The 16,810-nt window shown below is 55.3% G+C and overlaps 4 protein-coding genes across 4 annotated transcripts; all 4 read right to left on the bottom strand.

Annotated features, from left to right (window-relative positions):
* Nucleotides 1-195: 195 nt before the first annotated feature.
* J4E92_009181 (uncharacterized protein) lies at nt 196-1,179 on the bottom strand (the record flags this gene model as incomplete). Its single annotated transcript, XM_051500530.1, has 1 exon — nt 196-1,179. The coding sequence occupies one exon, from the start codon at nt 1,177-1,179 to the stop codon at nt 196-198; it is 984 nt and encodes a 327-aa protein (XP_051349356.1).
* A 969-nt stretch (nt 1,180-2,148) lies between these two features.
* Nucleotides 2,149-4,548, bottom strand: J4E92_009180 (uncharacterized protein; the record flags this gene model as incomplete). Its single annotated transcript, XM_051500529.1, has 1 exon — nt 2,149-4,548. The coding sequence occupies one exon, from the start codon at nt 4,546-4,548 to the stop codon at nt 2,149-2,151; it is 2,400 nt and encodes a 799-aa protein (XP_051349355.1).
* Nucleotides 4,549-5,433: 885 nt separating this feature from the next.
* Nucleotides 5,434-7,582, bottom strand: J4E92_009179 (uncharacterized protein; the record flags this gene model as incomplete). The annotated part of the gene is made up of 7 exons (XM_051500528.1): nt 5,434-5,801; nt 5,855-5,868; nt 5,922-6,064; nt 6,194-6,255; nt 6,308-6,323; nt 6,889-7,363; nt 7,413-7,582. 7 exons carry the CDS (start codon nt 7,580-7,582, stop codon nt 5,434-5,436), a joined length of 1,248 nt encoding a protein of 415 aa, XP_051349354.1.
* A 582-nt stretch (nt 7,583-8,164) lies between these two features.
* Nucleotides 8,165-10,921, bottom strand: J4E92_009178 (uncharacterized protein; the record flags this gene model as incomplete). The annotated part of the gene is made up of 3 exons (XM_051500527.1): nt 8,165-8,682; nt 8,738-9,006; nt 9,054-10,921. The coding sequence occupies 3 exons, from the start codon at nt 10,919-10,921 to the stop codon at nt 8,165-8,167; spliced, it is 2,655 nt and encodes an 884-aa protein (XP_051349353.1).
* Between the last annotated feature and the right edge of the window lie 5,889 nt (nt 10,922-16,810).

Raw genomic sequence — 16,810 nt, 5'->3', positions numbered from 1 at the left:
TGGAGAGAAAGAGCAGGTGTGAGGAAGTAAGGGATGATGTTTCCTTGTCGACAATGGAAGAGGAACCCGTGAAACAGGGGGTGTATCCCGTTGAAAGACGCGGAAAGTGGACTTGGATAAAGAAGTTCTTTTGGTGGAGCTGGTTCCCATCCTCCCATACCAGCATCCATCCTACATAGCAACGCAACCAACCCCTTACATAACCTTCGGCTGACTCTCCGCAAGCTTAATCTTGCCCTGCTCATCATAAACAATCTCCCTAATCTTAACACACCGCAGATGGTTAACCCCCTTGCTCAAACTACTATCATGGTAAAACAAATACCACTTCCCCTTGAACTCCGCAATACTGTGATGCGTCGTCCACCCAATCACCGGCTCCAAGATCCTTCCCCCGTAGGTAAACGGTCCAAGCGGGCTCTCTCCAATCGCATAGCAAAGGAAATGCGTGTCGCCCGTCGAGTACGAGAAGTAGTACTTCCCGCCATACTTGTGCATCCACGCCGCCTCAAAGAACCTCCTGTCGTGATCCTCCGCCTGGATAGGCTGACCCGCCTCATCAAGGATAACAACATCCTTAACCTCCGAAGTGAAAGTCGTCATATCATCCGACAGTTTCGCTACTTTCGCGCAGAGCGCCGGTCCAGACGACGCCTCCATAGTCTCATAGTCCTCGCGGACAAACTCCCCCGTCTTCCAACACTGCAACTGCCCACCCCAAATCCCGCCAAAATACAAATACGCACTCCCATCCTCATCCACAAAACTCGCCGGATCAATACTGAAACTACCCTTGATAGGTTCAGCCTCCGGCTTGAACGGGCCCTCTGGCTTATCGCCGCTCGCAACACCCACACGGAAAATACCGTCCTTATCGCGGGCGGGGAAGAAGAGATAGTATTTCCCGTTTTTGGATGCGGCGTCAGGGGCCCAGAGTTGTTTTTGCACCCAGGGAATGTCTTCTTGCTTGAGGGCTACGCCGTGGTCGGTGACGGGCCCGCCGACTTGTTCCATGCTGAAGACGTGGTAGTCGTTCATGTCGTATTGGTCGCCGTTGTCGTTGTCGGCGATGTCCGTCTCGCGGTCGTGCGAGGGGTAGACGTAGAGTTTGCCATTGAAGACGTGGGCTGAGGGGTCGGCGGTGAAGACGTGGGTTACGATTGGTTCTTTGTCTGCCATGATTGTGTGTTTTTGTATGTATGTATGTGTTTGAGTTTTTGGTTGATGTTGAAATAGATAGTTGGATTGAACTGAAAAAAGAGCAGCAATGTTATATAGCTATACGTTGCCCTTCCCCATGGGTCCTTATGAATGGAGGGGTAGTCTGCCCCACGATGCCGCCAGCCGCTCTGCTATTTACCCGGCGGGACGGCTATCCTGAAGCCAAGCAAATTGCAGTTGGATCCAAGACGGTCATACCACTTAGTATTGCTCAATCGCGGTACAATGGTGTCCGCTGTGGATGAAGAGATGGATGGAAGTTCGGCGTGCTGTTTAGCCGTCTATTCTTCCGCCCGCACAGGCGCGTGCTTCTAGTGCTAACTGCTAATCTGCCTCGGGTCGGCGGGCGTCATGCGCTGCAACCGCGGGAGTCATGTTCGCGCAAGATGCAGATCCAGGGTGCGGGTGACATGCAGGGTAAGAATTTGTTACGTGTATCCAAAGATGACTTCGTAGGGTTCCTGCTTTTTATACCATGACCGATATCTATATTACTACTATTACACGTGCAGAACCGTGAAGACATCCAACGACGTCGCAACCTGGAAGCTGCATCAGGGGTATTAAATGCTCAGCCCAAACGCCATCGCTACCCAAGAATGTGATATTTCTTCTTCCTCGACAGCAGTGGCTGGGGTTTTGGCGCACTTCTACCTGTCAAGATCTCGATACCGCCGTCCATATTCGGCGGACTGCGTGCAGCAGTGCGAAACGCGCTCGAGATCCTCATACCAAGAACTGAACTAGACGTGCGTCGGCGCGAAGTTGGCGCATGCGTAGGAACGGACTGCGTCTCTTTCAAAGTGAACTCCTGCAGCTCTTCGACAACGTCATGAAGGTCCCGGCGTCTGCCCTCTCCTTGGCAACGGGCCGCTCTAGGACACGTCAGCACACCTGCAAACTAAAGCAAGCGACAAAGCGCCAGGCTCAGGTCTGTAGGGGCTGGTACAACTTCATGGTCTTGTTCCGCACATCGGCACACTGCTGCAGCGCAGTGATGTGCTTTTCTTGCGCAAGCTTCCATGTTTCCATGACACTTTCATCCTCTTCCATCTTGGCCATGTAGCTCGCAAACCCAATTCCCCTGGTAGTCTCGCCGCGCTGGTGGATGAAGTGATGATCTAAATCCTCCATCTCGCTGCTCCGCGCAGCAAAGTGGCTAGTAAGGGTTTGACAGTACGCTCTGTAGGATTTGACATAAACGCCCATGTGGTCGAAGTACGTGTTTACGGAAGCCACATCCAGCTTGGTAGGTGGAATAGGTGCACGAGGTATATCTGGATACTTAAGATTCTTTGCAGCGTTTGCCTTGATGGGATGTGAGTTGGATGCGCCGGAAGGAAAAGGGAGAGCATCCATTACAGATCCCAAGCCGGAAAGTCCGTTGTTTTGAGGCTCCACGACCGGATTGATCAAGTCTGGACCAAGACCGTTCAGTCCTTCGGCTGGTGGTTTTGCAGTGGTCGCAGAAGAAGGTGCAGTAGCAGAGCCATTCGGTGTCGCCTGTGCACCTGCCGTGTTCAGTCTTGGTGATGTACGCGTTCCCTTCTTTGCGGGCTTCGCGCTTGGTGGTGGGACAGGGTCGATATCCATGGCATCTACATCACCATTGGCTGGCTCTTCTGCAAAGGCCTGGTACTTGGATCTAGCTGAGTCGGTTGATTCCTGGGGCTTCGACGCCCCGTTCTGCTGTACCGAAGCCTTTCGGGCAGCCTTTGGACGTTTCGTAGCCTCTGATGGTCGACGCGGCGATGTCTCCTTCTCCTGATTGTATACCCAGTTCGGATCCTTGAACGTCTCTTGCCAGGCTTGAGGACTGAATTTGGCAGTGTGTGGCGCCATCTTAGGTGGGGCGAAGTTGACACCCGGTGGTGGTCCCGGTGGAGGAGGAGGTATTGGCTGTCCGTTGGGTGCAACGGGAGGCGGGTCCATCGGCCGCGTGCTGAAGGGGTTGCGGTCTGTCGCATTGCGCTGTGACCTGCCGCGGGTTGGAGAGGCTCGGCCTTTTCCGTTGGCACCTTTTTGCATGTTAGGAGCAAAGTAACTGCCACTGCCTTCGAACTTGCCATGCCAGTCCGAAGGCGAGAATTTCAAGTTGATGCTTTCTTCACTCCTGCTCTTGAAGCTGTTGGGTATGTTCCCTGGCACGCCGTTGCTCTGTCGTTTCGAATCAGGAGTCGTGAAGTTACCTTCTGACCAGGTTGGCGGAGGCGGCCTTGTGGCTTGAGGTGGTGGTGGAGGGTCACGGTGTTTGTTGCCGATGTTGGACGCTTCCGAGTCGGATTCTTCGTCGCTAGAGTCGGGATATCCGTGAGCGAATGGGTTCGGCTTCGCGCTGGCCTTCTTCCCTTGTGTTCTGCGACCCGAGTCTGAGAAGGCGCCCCCATCTTGCGAATAACTTGCTCGGTGCGAGTGTGTTGGTGAGTTGCGCACACTGGACGACCGCCCAAGGCCTTCGAACATGGAGGTACGCTCGCCTGCTACATGGGAGTGATATGGTGTGCGAACGCGGTTGGCCTCTGAGTATGGGACGTCGTCGGCATGGCTATCCATATCAGGAGTCGTGGACATGGGTGGGGTTGGAGCCGGACGGGCATAGTTCCTATACGCTGACCGTGCCTGGCCTTCATCGACGCCTGGTGTTGATGGGTCAAACCCAGTCTTGGACGATGGGACCCTGGTGCTCTGACTGCGGCCAAAGGGGGTGCCATTGGGGTTGTTCTGCGGATTGGTGTGCGGACTGCTCTGGGCGCTTGGATTGTGCTGCCGAGGGTCCTCACCCCGTGGCTGCTTCATCTTCTGCCATGCCGTGAAGACATTCGCGCGAGCCTCTGCATCCCTGGCCTTTGTGTCCGGTCGCTGCGCTGTTGGTGGCGCGCGGAAGTTCCTGCCCGAGAACCTGTCCGCACCGGTGTTGTATGTGCTATGGTGTTGCTGCGGTGGGGGAGGGCGCTGAGCCTGCGGCTGCGGTTTCGGCGGAGGTGCGCGATAGTACGAGCCTTGCGGGGTGGTTGTCGTGTATGCATTTCTCGGAGGCGGCGGCGGTCTCGTTCGCGGTGTGTTGGGAGTGTGGCCAGGAGCAGATACATTGCGGTATTTCCTTCTGTCGGCGTCGTACTTGGCTCGTAGGCTGGCATCGCATAGTATCTCGTGTGCGGCCTGGATCTCTTGGAAGCGGACGACGAATTCGGCTTCGCGTCCGGGGTTTCGATCTGGGTGGTACTGTAGCGCCAGCGTTCGGAAAGCCTTGCGGATCTCGTTCTCGCTGGCCGTCGGGGATACCTTCAGGTCGGCATAGTAGTTTCGCGTGGCATCGGCTTTGACCATGGCGGCGGTATTCGCGAAGAGACGGGAGTGAAGAGGCTGGCGGGAGGTTGTACAGTGCGCGCACTCTGCCCTTGTAGGCAGCTCTAGTCGTCAAGCAGCCTGGTGGGGGTTGCCCGTTGACTGCCTTGTCGTGTGGCAGGGCAGTGCTGCTCAGATGATGCTGGCTGCGCGTGGACGTCGGAACATGGTAATGGAAGCTGAACCACGGAAACTGCAAAAGTCTGGGTTGATCACTCTGTCAGCCGCATGTCGTCAGTGTTGCAGAGAGTGTGGTTACCCTTTGCGTCTATTGGAGCTGCGGTCGCTTGTTGCGCTGGCGAGGTGCTCTGCATGTGTTTTGGGCTGATGTTTTGGCTGAGAGGGGCCTACGGCAACGCTTAGCAACGCCCGACCTGGCCACGAGAAGAACCCTGTATTAATTCCTTCTGGGCTCTCGAATATCATCTATGTCGCAATCGTCCAAGCATGCACGGAAACGTTCACAGCAAGTACAGCGCATTAATCTGGGTTTTGCCGTACGTCTGACGTCGATGGTGCAGCTGTCTTACCAATACCGGTACCGGTCAGCCACCCATGTGAAAGTCCTGTATTCGTTCTTGGCTATAGCAAGGCATACTCGCTTCTCCGAACATGGTCCATACGACGCCCTCCTCAACCGCAGCAGCGTCTTCACATTTGATCCCCGACATTTCACATTGCAACAGATAAAAACTGAAGTGTTGTCTTCGTAAAGATCATGAATCCTGTATGATTTTGAAAGTCCTGACAGCTTTTTTGCTGCTAGGAAGCTACGTAGCCCAGGACACCCTATGCCATTCACGCCAGCCCATACGCTGAAAACAATCGACCAGACGTTGCACCAAGCACACCATATGCTCAATGCATTTAACGGTAGCGCCAGAGGGAGAGGGTGTTGTGCCTCTTCCAGGTCTTCCTCCTTCCAGCAGTGGTGTTGTTGAACTTGTGTCCACGGCCGAGACCACGGCTCTTCTTGCCGGTGGCGGTGAGACCACGAGCCTCGCGGTGCTTGTGGACTGCCTTTGTGATCCAGTTGATGCGAGGATCGCGGCGGATGGCCTTGTGCTGGGGGTCGACGCAGATGACCTCGTAGTACTTGTAGGTCGAGTCCTGGTTGATCCAGTAGGAGTTGAGCACGCGCAAGTTGGCGCAGCGGCGGCCGATACGCTCCTCAGCGGTGGACTTGAGAGAGCGCTGGTACTTGAGCTGGTTGATACCCTGGTTGGTAGGCTTTCCTGTTCGGTTGTCAGTTTTTCGTTCCATAGCAATTCGATTGCGTGTTGCGTACCGTAGGTGGCGCCCCTGGAACATGATGTTAGCATAGTCCTCTTGTTTAAGATGTCGATTGCACTCACTTGGGAGCCTGCCTCTTGCGACCTCCACGGCGGACGCGGATGCGGTAGATAACGTAACCCTGCTTGGCCTTGTATCCGAGACGGCGGGCCTTGTCGGGGCGCGAGGGGCGGCTTGCGCGGTGGATGACCTTAAGTTGGCGAAGCTATCGATGCACTCTCAGCAAAGTTCAACGAGTACACCAATTGAGACATGGGTCTCGGGATAATCATACCTCCCAGCACTGTCGCAACGTTAGCAGAGTCCTTTGTCTAGCTCAATCGTGTGTACGTACGCGAACGCGCATCAAGAAGCGCATCATGTCCGACTGCTTCTTCTTCTGAAGTTCTTCGACATCTACGGCGGATCAGCTACGAGCGGGCAATTGCGGTGTTCGGTGTGCGCTTACACTTGAGGGCACCCATCTGCGGTATTGTTAGTATAGAGTCGACGAGGTTCAGCAATATTGGAGGGACGTACCTTGACTGTTGGTTAGTAGATTGTCGACGCTGTCGTGCTGGAGGTTGCGAAAAGATGATACGACAGGTATTTCGCACTGTGTGGGCGGGGCCGTGCGAGGCGCTAGCTTGACGAGGCAACGCGCAGCCTGACACGAGTCGGTCAGAAGAACATGGCCCCGCCGGGCCTGACGGAGGAGATGTGAACATCAAATTTCGAGACAAGTGCGAAGGCGGTTTTCTCGTGTGGCTGTATGTGACAAGAGTAGAGTGATGAAGATTTCATATTTGGTGTCTTCCCATGAGCAATGCTCTAAGGTCGCTCTTGCGCGGGTCGGACGCTGGTGTTCTGCTCTCAGGGCTGTTCGATGTATACTCCGAATCAGGAAGTTCTGCAAAATCCGTCGATTGTTGGTGTCTGCATTGTTACCACGGGTTGTCCGAACCATCGCCATTTGAGGCTTCGTTCCTCATGTCCACCCACACGCCTTGAACAACACAATACCGCTCATACCTAGCAGCCATCACCCACCGGCAATCCCTTGACCATCCTCTTAACACCCCTCTCCGCATACCTCAAACTCTTCTGCAGCTCATAGTTCAGCTCAACCTTCTCGCCTCCCTCCATATCCACATCGCCATCTTCGTCTGTCATCACAGAGTCCTCCACATCCGCTCCCAGCACTTTCTTGACATTCCTCAGCGCAACTCTCGCGCCCTTCTTGAGCTGCTTATCCGTGTCCTCGATGTCCTGCTTCCATGTGTCTGCAATAGTGCCGGGCTGCTCTTCTCGTAGTTTCGCAATCATGCCGTCTAGTCTCTGGTATTCGTTGACGAGGGCCTCGGATGCGCGTAGGACGCTGGTGACGGAGGTGTAGACTGCGTTGCCTGCGATTTGTGTGCCTGCAAAGGTTTCGGGTTTGCCCTTTGCTGGTCGGTTGGGGGTTTGCAGGGCTTCGGAGAGGGTGGAGGTGAGTTCTTCGCGACGGCGCTCTTCTTCCTTCTCACTACAGTAGCTGTTAGAGTAGCTTTGCAGATGATGAGGGATTGACTCACGCTTGGAGCTTTCGCTGTGCTAGTAGTGCGTTGTACTTCTTCTGATCGGCATTTATCGTGGCGCGGAATTCCTGCATCTGTGTGTCATCTTTCTTTGGCTTCTCGAGAAGACGACTGAGTGAAAGCATTTGCTGGCTCTCAGGCGCGGGTGAGGCATGTCGGCGCGCCATGGTTGAGATGGTAGGGTTGGTATGTGAAAAGGTGAGATGATATGGCAGATTGGTGAGGAAGGTGCCACCCGGTGTCAATATTTGAGGTAGGCTTGAAGGCGACATCACATTTTTAGTTTACAGAAAAATCCTGAAATATAGGCCGGGAGGTACTCAATCAGCCCACGGGCTTCAGGGATTTTATCTCTGGGGTGCCGGGAGGTAGTCGTGGTGTTGAAACACTTCACGAAAATTAGGCCAGGAGGTATTCAGTGATTTTGGCAGGGTCATCTCAAACCTGATATATAGGCCTGGCAGATACCACAACATTCACAAAAGACAGTTTTTTGGTGCCAGAAGCATTCTCATTTCGCCATATAGGCATAATATATAGCTAAAATACACGCATTCATGGGGAATTTTTGGTGGTGAAAGCAAGAAAAATCAAGAAAAATCATGAAGGAAAAATGACTTACCTCACCGGGCAGTCTACATAAACCTTGAACTCATAGGTGAAAAGGAAATGAAAAGGAAATACCATATAATGACCAAAAACCGAAAAGAAACCTTGAAGAGAACTTGACTTGACAGTCAATTCTGTCTTCAGTTACCGAAAGACAAGTTGTGCATGGCACCATTCAAGGTGCTGTCAGCGCCAGTGTTGGGGCGACCACGTCCTCCTGAGGCGCCATAGTATCCTCCAGGAGCAGCTGAGGTGTACTGGGCATTGGCGTAGGCGTTGGTGTAGCCACCGCCAGCAGAGTACGAAGCGCCACCGTTGTACGCGTTGTGATGCTGATGACCGAAGGCGTGGCCGGTACTGGAGGTGTAGTTGCGCGAGGCAGCGTATCCAGCAGTAGTTGTAGCAGGCCCATACCCTCCACCGTATGACGAAGTGTAAGTCGAAGGTGGATAGTAGGCTCCAGCTCCATAGTTCATCGGGCTGCCGCTCGCAGTGACGTTGGGGTAGTAGTTACGGTACATCTGCTGCTGCATCTGCTGACCGTGGGACCAAGGCTGCATGTTGTATGAGGGCTGGGTAGGGTAGGCCGGGATCTGGTGGGAGAACGCGTGGAAGCCGTCGTCGTAGTTACCGTAGTTGGCCTGGGTGCGAGCTTGACCTGAGCGATAATTAGCAATCATACACACGTAGCAAGGGAACGACGATGGACTTACCGTACTGCTGGGCCGGACGGTGGGTGTTGGAGCCGAAACCGGGGCCGACCGAGGAAGAAGCATTGCCGCTGTTGGATGTGATGATGGCACCAGGACCGATGGCAGAAGGCGGCGGGATCTGAGACATGCCGGCAGGGTTGACGACGGAGGCAGGGTTGACAGCCGACATCCAGATGCGCACCTTGTACTGCTTGAACAGGTCGGTGACAAGCTCGTTGAAGTTGACATACGACTCGGCGTAGTAGAAGTAGGTCAGCTTGTGGTAATCACTGAAGATGTTAGTATGATGAGAGCAACATGAACTTGTTTGACTTACGCTTGGTACTCAGCATCGAGGATCTCCATAGGCAGCTTGTGGTCAGCGGCCTTCTGAGCTCCGAGACGCTTGGCCTTGGCCTCTCCACCCTCCTTCTCACGCAGCGCAGAGATCTCATGGGCCTGAGCGAGACGCTTGATCATCTTCGGCTTGAACGGTTCAGGCTCACCCGAAGCAGTCACTGGGGTACGGCTCATGGGGTTCGGGAATCCGTTAGCACGGGCGAGGGCGCCGAGCATGCCGGAGTCGTTCTGGGTGCCGGCCAGGGAGTACTGAGAGAACATGACGAGCCAGCGGAAGTGCTCCTCGTTCGCATCAACCTTGAGCTTCTTAGCCTCCTCCATGGTCAAGTCGGCATGTGTGATCTGGCCCAGGTCGCATCCACGGTCGCCTTCGGTGATGACAAGGTCGCCACGACGGATCTCGAGGCCGGTGTTGTCGTAAAGGTAGTAGATGTCGGCACGAGAGCACTTGAAGGTGACAATGTACAAGCGGCGAGTGGGGTTTCCGATTCTAGGAGGGACCGCGTAGGGGTTGCCAGCAGACATGGCCATGTTGGGCACGACAGGATCGGGGTGAGCTGCCGAGATGGCGGAGGAGTTGATAGCGCGCGAGGCCGGGCCGTAGCCAGTGAAGTAGGCAGAGGCATCGAAGGGCTCGTCGTCCTTGTTGCCACGTGGGCTCTGGCGGGGTGAGACGTACTCCTCCTCTTCCTCCTGAGTGTTGCTCAAGGTTGAGAGCGGCATGGCTGAGTTGTAGCTACCGTAGTGGGCGAACGAATGACGGCGGCCGAGGGGGTCCATCTCAGCAGGTGAGATGTTGCCTGTGGTCCACTGGGGCTTCTGAGGGCTGTCCACGATCTCGACTTCGTGATCACGGTTGAGGACACCGACGTGCTCGCTGAAGCGACGGGTAAGGCCTGGGGCAGGACGGTTGACCGCAGGCTCAGTGTCGTCGAGCTCTTCGATGGCATACTCACCGGCGGCGTTGTACGAGGTGTTGCGCAGACCGGCAGTCGTCTTGCGGCGCTGCTGCTGAAGCTGGGAGACAGGGGAGCCAGTGGAGGTAGCCCTGCTGCGGGCGCGAGCGTTCTCCATGGCGGCTTGTTTGAGCAAGGCTTGCTTCTGCTCACGCTCCCAGTAACCGGCGGGCAGGCGGACTCCGTGCTCTGAGCCGTTGGAGGACTCGATCTCGTCGGCGTCGTCTTCACGCAGCTGCGAAAGGCCGACAGCGGACTCACCAAGAAGGCTGGGCTTGGATGGACGGTGGCGGAGGTTGGCGCTGGTGTTTGGCTGACGCGAGAAGCGGCTGACAGGACTGTGCTCGATGTCGCCTTGACCTATGCTATAGGACTGGGAACGGACAGCCTTGCGGAAGGGATTGGGAGCTTGTTGGTTGAGCAAAAAGCCAATACCGTTACCGTCGTCGCCTTCAACTGTGGTGGGAGAGGGAATGGGCTTGTCGGTGGGTGCAAAAGCAGAAGTAGGGGACGGAGCGATCTCTTTGTTGGGTCGATTCAAACCGTTGAAGCTAGGCGTGTTCCAGGGGAACGACGACGTGGACGGACGGGACTGCTGGGGCAACTCGAGTGACGGTGTTGTGGGCTGCGAGCCGGCAAACGACACCGAGGGCAGCGAGAACTTCCGGTTGGGCTGGATATCTTGGAGCCAACCAGAAGAGGGACGTCGAACACCGAGGGGGTAGGAGCCTTGCGCAGGGCGAGTAACGACTGGCACATGCTCGCGGTCGTCGTCGCTGGACGCCAAGACATCGCTGTCAGGGGTGGGACGTCGGAGTTGCAACTTCGACTTCTCGAGCGCTGAACCACCGACGGTCAAGCCGCGGTTGTAAGGGTTATTACTCATCATGGATGGTCTACCTTGAAGACGTCAGTGATCTCCTTGTCATGGATGACAAGACAGTGGCTGGACGTACCTTGAAGAGTTGCTGGAATGGGGATGAATAGGGGGGTGTCTTGATGCACACTATCTGCACACGGAAGATGTCTGTGATGCACAGGGTAGATGCTATGTTGCGTGGTCGAGGGTGTAGGAAGATGTAATGTCTAGGCAGGTAGTGTGTCTTTATGTCTCCTTCACCTCTAATCGCAAACGCGCAATATGTTAGCGCCGACGTCATTAGAAGGGGCGATAAGGAGCGGGGTATTAAGGGTGAGACAGGTAAAGGCAGCGGTGAAGGTAGACGTGAGGGCATACGTGGGGGCAAACGGTGAAGGTGGCCAGCCAGCGTAGGTGAAGGGCGGGGCACTCTGATGGCATGCGGCCAGACCGCGATGCAAACAATGGGAGCGCCGGACGTGCCCGAGAAGCGGAAGGTGCTGAGATGAGATGAGAATACATACCTGGACTGTAGATTTCGGAAGCAGATGTGTCTATCGCTAGATGCGTACTTGACGACCTGAAGACAGCGTGTATGGTGCTGATGCGGCACTTCAGGACGTTTAGGGGTTTTAGAAAGCCGTGAAGCAACCGCTCCTGCAAGCAGAATCGGATGCAGGGCGTGGTGAGGGTTGTGGGAGTGAGATGATGGGAAAGATGGTGGTGGAGGAAGAAGGAAGCAGAAACGACGCCAGCAGCGGGGTTTTACGAGCCAGCACCGAAATGCGACAGTCAGCTGGCTTGATTACCGCCTTGAAGCGCTGGAGGAAAGACCGTTGGCGATGCTCGAGGCAGGAACGCCGTGCACGGATGGCTTTAGAGATTACTGTCGGCCAGTCGTCTTAGCAATGAACATAGGGGCCAGGAAGAGGCCACGCTGAAGAATAACAGGATGAAGACAGCAGAAAGCTTGAATTGCTCCCAATGATCCTCCTCGTAGGAACGTAGAATGAGATGATGCTGCTGTTCGAGTGACAATGCTCAGGAGGGTTGGCTTGCTGTCGCCCCGCCCACACACACCATCTGGACACCCCCGAGAACTTGATGCAAGCAGCTCTACCCGTCAGAACATCCTACAGAGACTCTTCCGAGGCGAATAGGGTGCTTCTGCATGTCCAGAGTCGTGATGCAGTGCGTGGTGTTGACGGCGCTGACCTGCTCCCGCACAACCTCAACTCCGCCAACGCCGGTACATACCCCAACATCTTCCACAACACCACTCGCCCCCGAAGCGCGCGCCTGAGGACCATACGCAGGGACGCTCACACCGAAGAGAGCAGCTGCAGTAAGGAAAAGAAAGAAAGAAAGGCTGACTCTGCTTACCTAGTTAACAGAACTTTGTCTAGAGAATTACGCGACGCGGAGCTCGATGCCCAAAGCAGATCTATCGGGAGAAGGGCGGTATATCCTATCCAACATCGTCAGCCTCATGGTAATTGCATACACATGCACGACATCGCAGAGCCTGGATACGCCGCAGACCCGCCGCCGCAGCAGACGGGCGCGACGACGATGTGCGCACGACGCGGAATGCCAAAGGAAGGGATACATACCTGGTATATTCTATCCCACAATGACTCTATTCAAACAAACTGATTTGGAAGCCGATTAGCACTGGACGAGAGCCCCAAGCTCTGCGACACGAAGCTGCGCGGGCACAACCGTCGCAGATCGGCGAAGACATACCTCAAAACGTCGCAAACCAAGCGCCAAACTCTTGAACCAGTCTATCCCTAGTCTTTCTTCTCGAAGATATCGAACACGAACACGATCCGCTATGGCATCAGTCGTCGCATGGAATCACACAAGCCTAGGATCGGCAAGAAGGCACCGGGTCCTTGGAGTGTGGGGAAGCGCCACGCTGCTAAACCCAAGGCTGTCCCGCAGATCAAGGACAAATGTTCGGAGGATGGACGTGCGACTACTAGAGCAAGCACATGTCGCCCTCTGACATGGACGGCAGAACAGATGAATATAATAGGGAGGGCACCGTCCGCAGAGGCCAGACTGACAGCAGCAGAGTTTCGCCTTGGCGATCGTTCGAAACGTTGGGAAGCAGACGCGGCAGACACCCTGCGTTCCGCGCGCCTTGTCAGATCAGGAGACGACTCCACCAGCCCAAGCGCGGCGAGCTTACGGCGATCTTAAAGACTTCGAAATGTGGCTGACAGGGAGGCAAGAGGAGGAAGGCGAGGCAGGATGCTCATTACAGGAGACGAGACGTAAGTCTCTGAGACAAGCAGACATGCAACGCCTTTGAGGCTTCTGCAGCTCACCGGGCTGGCCAAGGGTCAGGGGCTTGTGAAGGGTCGTTGCGCAGGAAATGCGGAGACGGCCATCCCAACTTTGGCTAGCCGTGTATGCTTCAGGCGAACTCCTGCAAATTGCTGCGCTGTTGGGGGGTAGCGAAGCTCGCCGGACAGGGCCCGGTTCATCCAACCGTCGGTCTTCGTCAAACCTCTTGTAACCACCTCTCGACAACACAGCTTCATCGACTTTCATCAGGATTCATCCTTCTTCTTTAGCCCAATTCCTGATCGACGATGCGTTGGGCTGCATGGCTGGGGTTTCGTCAACGAACCCCTCATTTCTTCTGTCTGGACTCGGTTGGGCCCGTCGGAAGACATCCATCCCTTCTCTTCTAGGGCTTCATGCTTGCTGCACGCCATTCTGTTTCGCTTCAAGCGCCATCAGTCACGCTGCATCCCCGTCAGGCTATCGCACCCCGGAACAGCCTTAAGCAGCACTGCGGACACTTTCAGCCCTAGAGTGTAACAGGTCACGCGGTCTCGACGACAACCATGGCCTCAATACTAAGCTCTTTAGCTGCTTGACGCACCCGCGGCATGCCCCGCTCAGCGCGTTGATCTCTGTGGACACGTCTGGGCCTCTCCTATTCGACGCCGCCCTTGATATACGTATCGCAACCGATGGCTACACAACGAGCGTTCCTGGAGCTAACGACCAACATATCCCGCGAAGACTCCTGAGTGGTTCGCGACATGTTCGCCATCTGCAGCCGACAGGGTATTACAGTGTGTCTTTGGCTGGTGTCGAGCACACGAGGCACGGCATGCTGTTGGACAGTCTCCTCTTTCGGCTCTGCATATTGGCTGCGCGGCATCCTGACAACCCCGCATTTTGCGCACAGCATTGGCGTTATTGAGGACAACCAAGCCCCGCGGTACCTCCAGTCAACGATGCGCCCGCACGTCTGTTCGCCGCCTGAGGCCTTGTTCAAACGGTCGCTCGTTCTTCGGCCGTGGGCTTTTGGAATTCTGTTTGTCGTTACAGGATGTTTGCCAGCATTGTATGCTGCTCTAAGGTACGTATGGTATTGCCACAGATCGGGCTGCCCGACTCGAAGGAACCCTGTCACGACCGATGTTTGTGAACCTCTTTTGGGATACCGATCAAGTGCTCGGTCCGATGTGGAGGCCATCCGGCTGTCACCAAACGGCATCGCAAGTACCTTGCCCGGATGTTCTGATTCACGTCCCGGTCCAAGCAGCATGCCCCTCGGCTTCCAATGTCCCGCATGGTTGTAGAGATGCCTGGTGCATGCTCGTATTGGACCTCCCTGATGGTATTTGCAAAGTGCGTACACATGGACCATTCTCCGCGTTGTTGATGTCCCAGCCTACCACAGGAAGCCACACCGACCTCGAGAGTGGCGTTTGTATTGTGCCGACTCGAATCTCGCAGGGGTATCGTTCGCAGTCGCGCGGGGTACGGCCCAGAAGCCGCCAACGAATCCTCGTCCTGGTGTTGGGCGGACTCCCGCGGGGTTGGTCATCGTGTCTGTTCGACTATGGTGTCCGCTTCCGAGAGCCGCTTCGGTTTCAAGGGATGAACTCTGTTCGTGTTGAGTCCAATGGTCGCCAACCTACTTCTGTGTTGCCTGGTTAGCCTTTCGTATCCAAGAGCAGTATTCCGAAGGTAGTGACTGCGCTGACATGATGCCTCGCCGTCGTGTGCAGGATGTGTTGCAATCATAGTTGCGGAGTATAGAGGGGCTTCCGCTCAGCTTCTTTGTTGTCTGACCAGCCCTTTGTATTCGAGAGTAGCATTTCCGGGGTGTTGCGCGCCTTGGAGTGGTCTGCTGCCGTCTTCGAGAAGACTTCTTGTTGCCTTGGCCGCGGACATGAGTAGGATGGTCTCCGATCAGACACCACGATGTCATCAACTTGACAGGCTGTCGTAGTGCGAGTCGGTCGACGATGTGGAGCATGAGGGTGTCGTTCGCATCCGCTGAAGTTTTCTCCGCGCAGAGGCGAATGGGAGGGCGTGATTCCTTCGGCTTGCCGTCTGGTACGTGTGGCGGGGAGGCTGCGCGGCGGTCTCGTTGCGCATGTTGCCGTCCCTACAGTTTTGGTAGAGCTTTCTGTGGTATGGGAATCTATCAAAGAGTTGAATATGCGCCGCCTGGGCGGCAAGAGTCCTGTGGTTGCAAGTTGAGGGAGCGATTTGCCGAAGTCGAAAAGACATCGCCGGACCCCCGAGGCGGAGGCGCAGGGTGTCGAGGCAGCCCACATTCAAAGAGCAGGACCACAACCTCCTGATGGCTTCACAGAGGGTGCATCGGGGGTTGGTGGGCTCAAGGGGGTGGGGTGATTTGAGAGGTTTTGGTCGAGGCTCGAGCAACATCACGGACAACACCAGCGCTTGCCCAAGGAAGGACCAAGGCCAACATCACAACATCATAACAGCATCACAACACTATGACAAGGGGTATAAGGGAAGGCATCTTAGGATCAAGAGCTTCTACATGACCTCCGCCTTTACCTTTCGTGCAGGGGAAGGAGGGTGGTGCTAGGACTCTGTCCGTGGGATGAGGCCAGACCTTGGGCAGCCAGGAAGGTAAAGCTGGACAACATCGAGGTCACCAAAAGGGTGCAGCAACCAGCACTGACCTTCACGGCCGCAAACAGGCTACTGTGAAGGTGTAGAAGAAGGTCAATGTCTTCTAGATGTCCTCCCAAACTGCCGACTTCCCTGTGGATTCTCTTCGCGAGCTCCTGGTCTGCCTGCTCCGCTTTCCCCGGCCTCCTGCCTCCGCTTTGAACCCTTTGGCCCCCCACAAACCGTCTTTTGGCTGAAAATTTCAGCTCCAAGCTCCTCCGTGCCTCCTACACCATCACCACCGCCGCCCCGCCAAGCTGCGGAGCCACTTCTTCTCCTGCAGCAGTACTTGAGCTGTTATCCTCCCGCTTTCCCGGGTGCTCCGAGTCTTCTTGAGGTCTTCATCTGTTCCGCCGCCCCCGCAACGCAACGCTGTCCTTCAGGCATACAAATATGCGCAGACACCTTCGATCTTACAGACCTCCGCGGAGGCTACAATGGGCTTCGAGTCGACGCTGACACAACAATGATATACTCGGATAGCTACGCGAATGTTCCTTGTCCCCGAGGACATGGTGTACCCAGACCCTGCCAGCCATATCACGCGATGATACGCTATACCGATATAAAGCCACCTTCTCAAAGCCGGTTCAGTGGTATGAGAAGGGGTGAGTTATTACACGAATGTCGAAGATCAACTAGTCCATGTTACCCTCCTGCTCTCGGGCAGCGATGGGTAGCTGGACGGCCAATCTGAAAAAGTCGCCTAGACTGAGACTCTTGTCTTTGCAATACAGATACGGGTTGGACATCACTATGTAGATGAATGACATGTGTTTGCTTCATGAGACGTCTTTAAGGAGTTGATGTATAATGTCTCCTCATACAAGGAAAAGACTGAACACTCTGGAGCCTACGCTGACGTTGGGTCACCTCCTGCGCATGTTTCTATGCTGATGTAGGCCGCAGGCCTCTTCAGGTCTTTGCCTAAAGTGACATGTGAAAATACTTGCTGAG

This window comes from Alternaria infectoria, assembly GCF_024043175.1.
Source record: "Alternaria infectoria strain BMP 0036 chromosome Unknown scaffold_21, whole genome shotgun sequence".
Lineage (NCBI taxonomy): Eukaryota > Fungi > Ascomycota > Dothideomycetes > Pleosporales > Pleosporaceae > Alternaria > Alternaria infectoria.
Note: the sequence above shows the minus strand (reverse complement) of the source record. Positions and strands in the feature narration are given on the sequence as shown.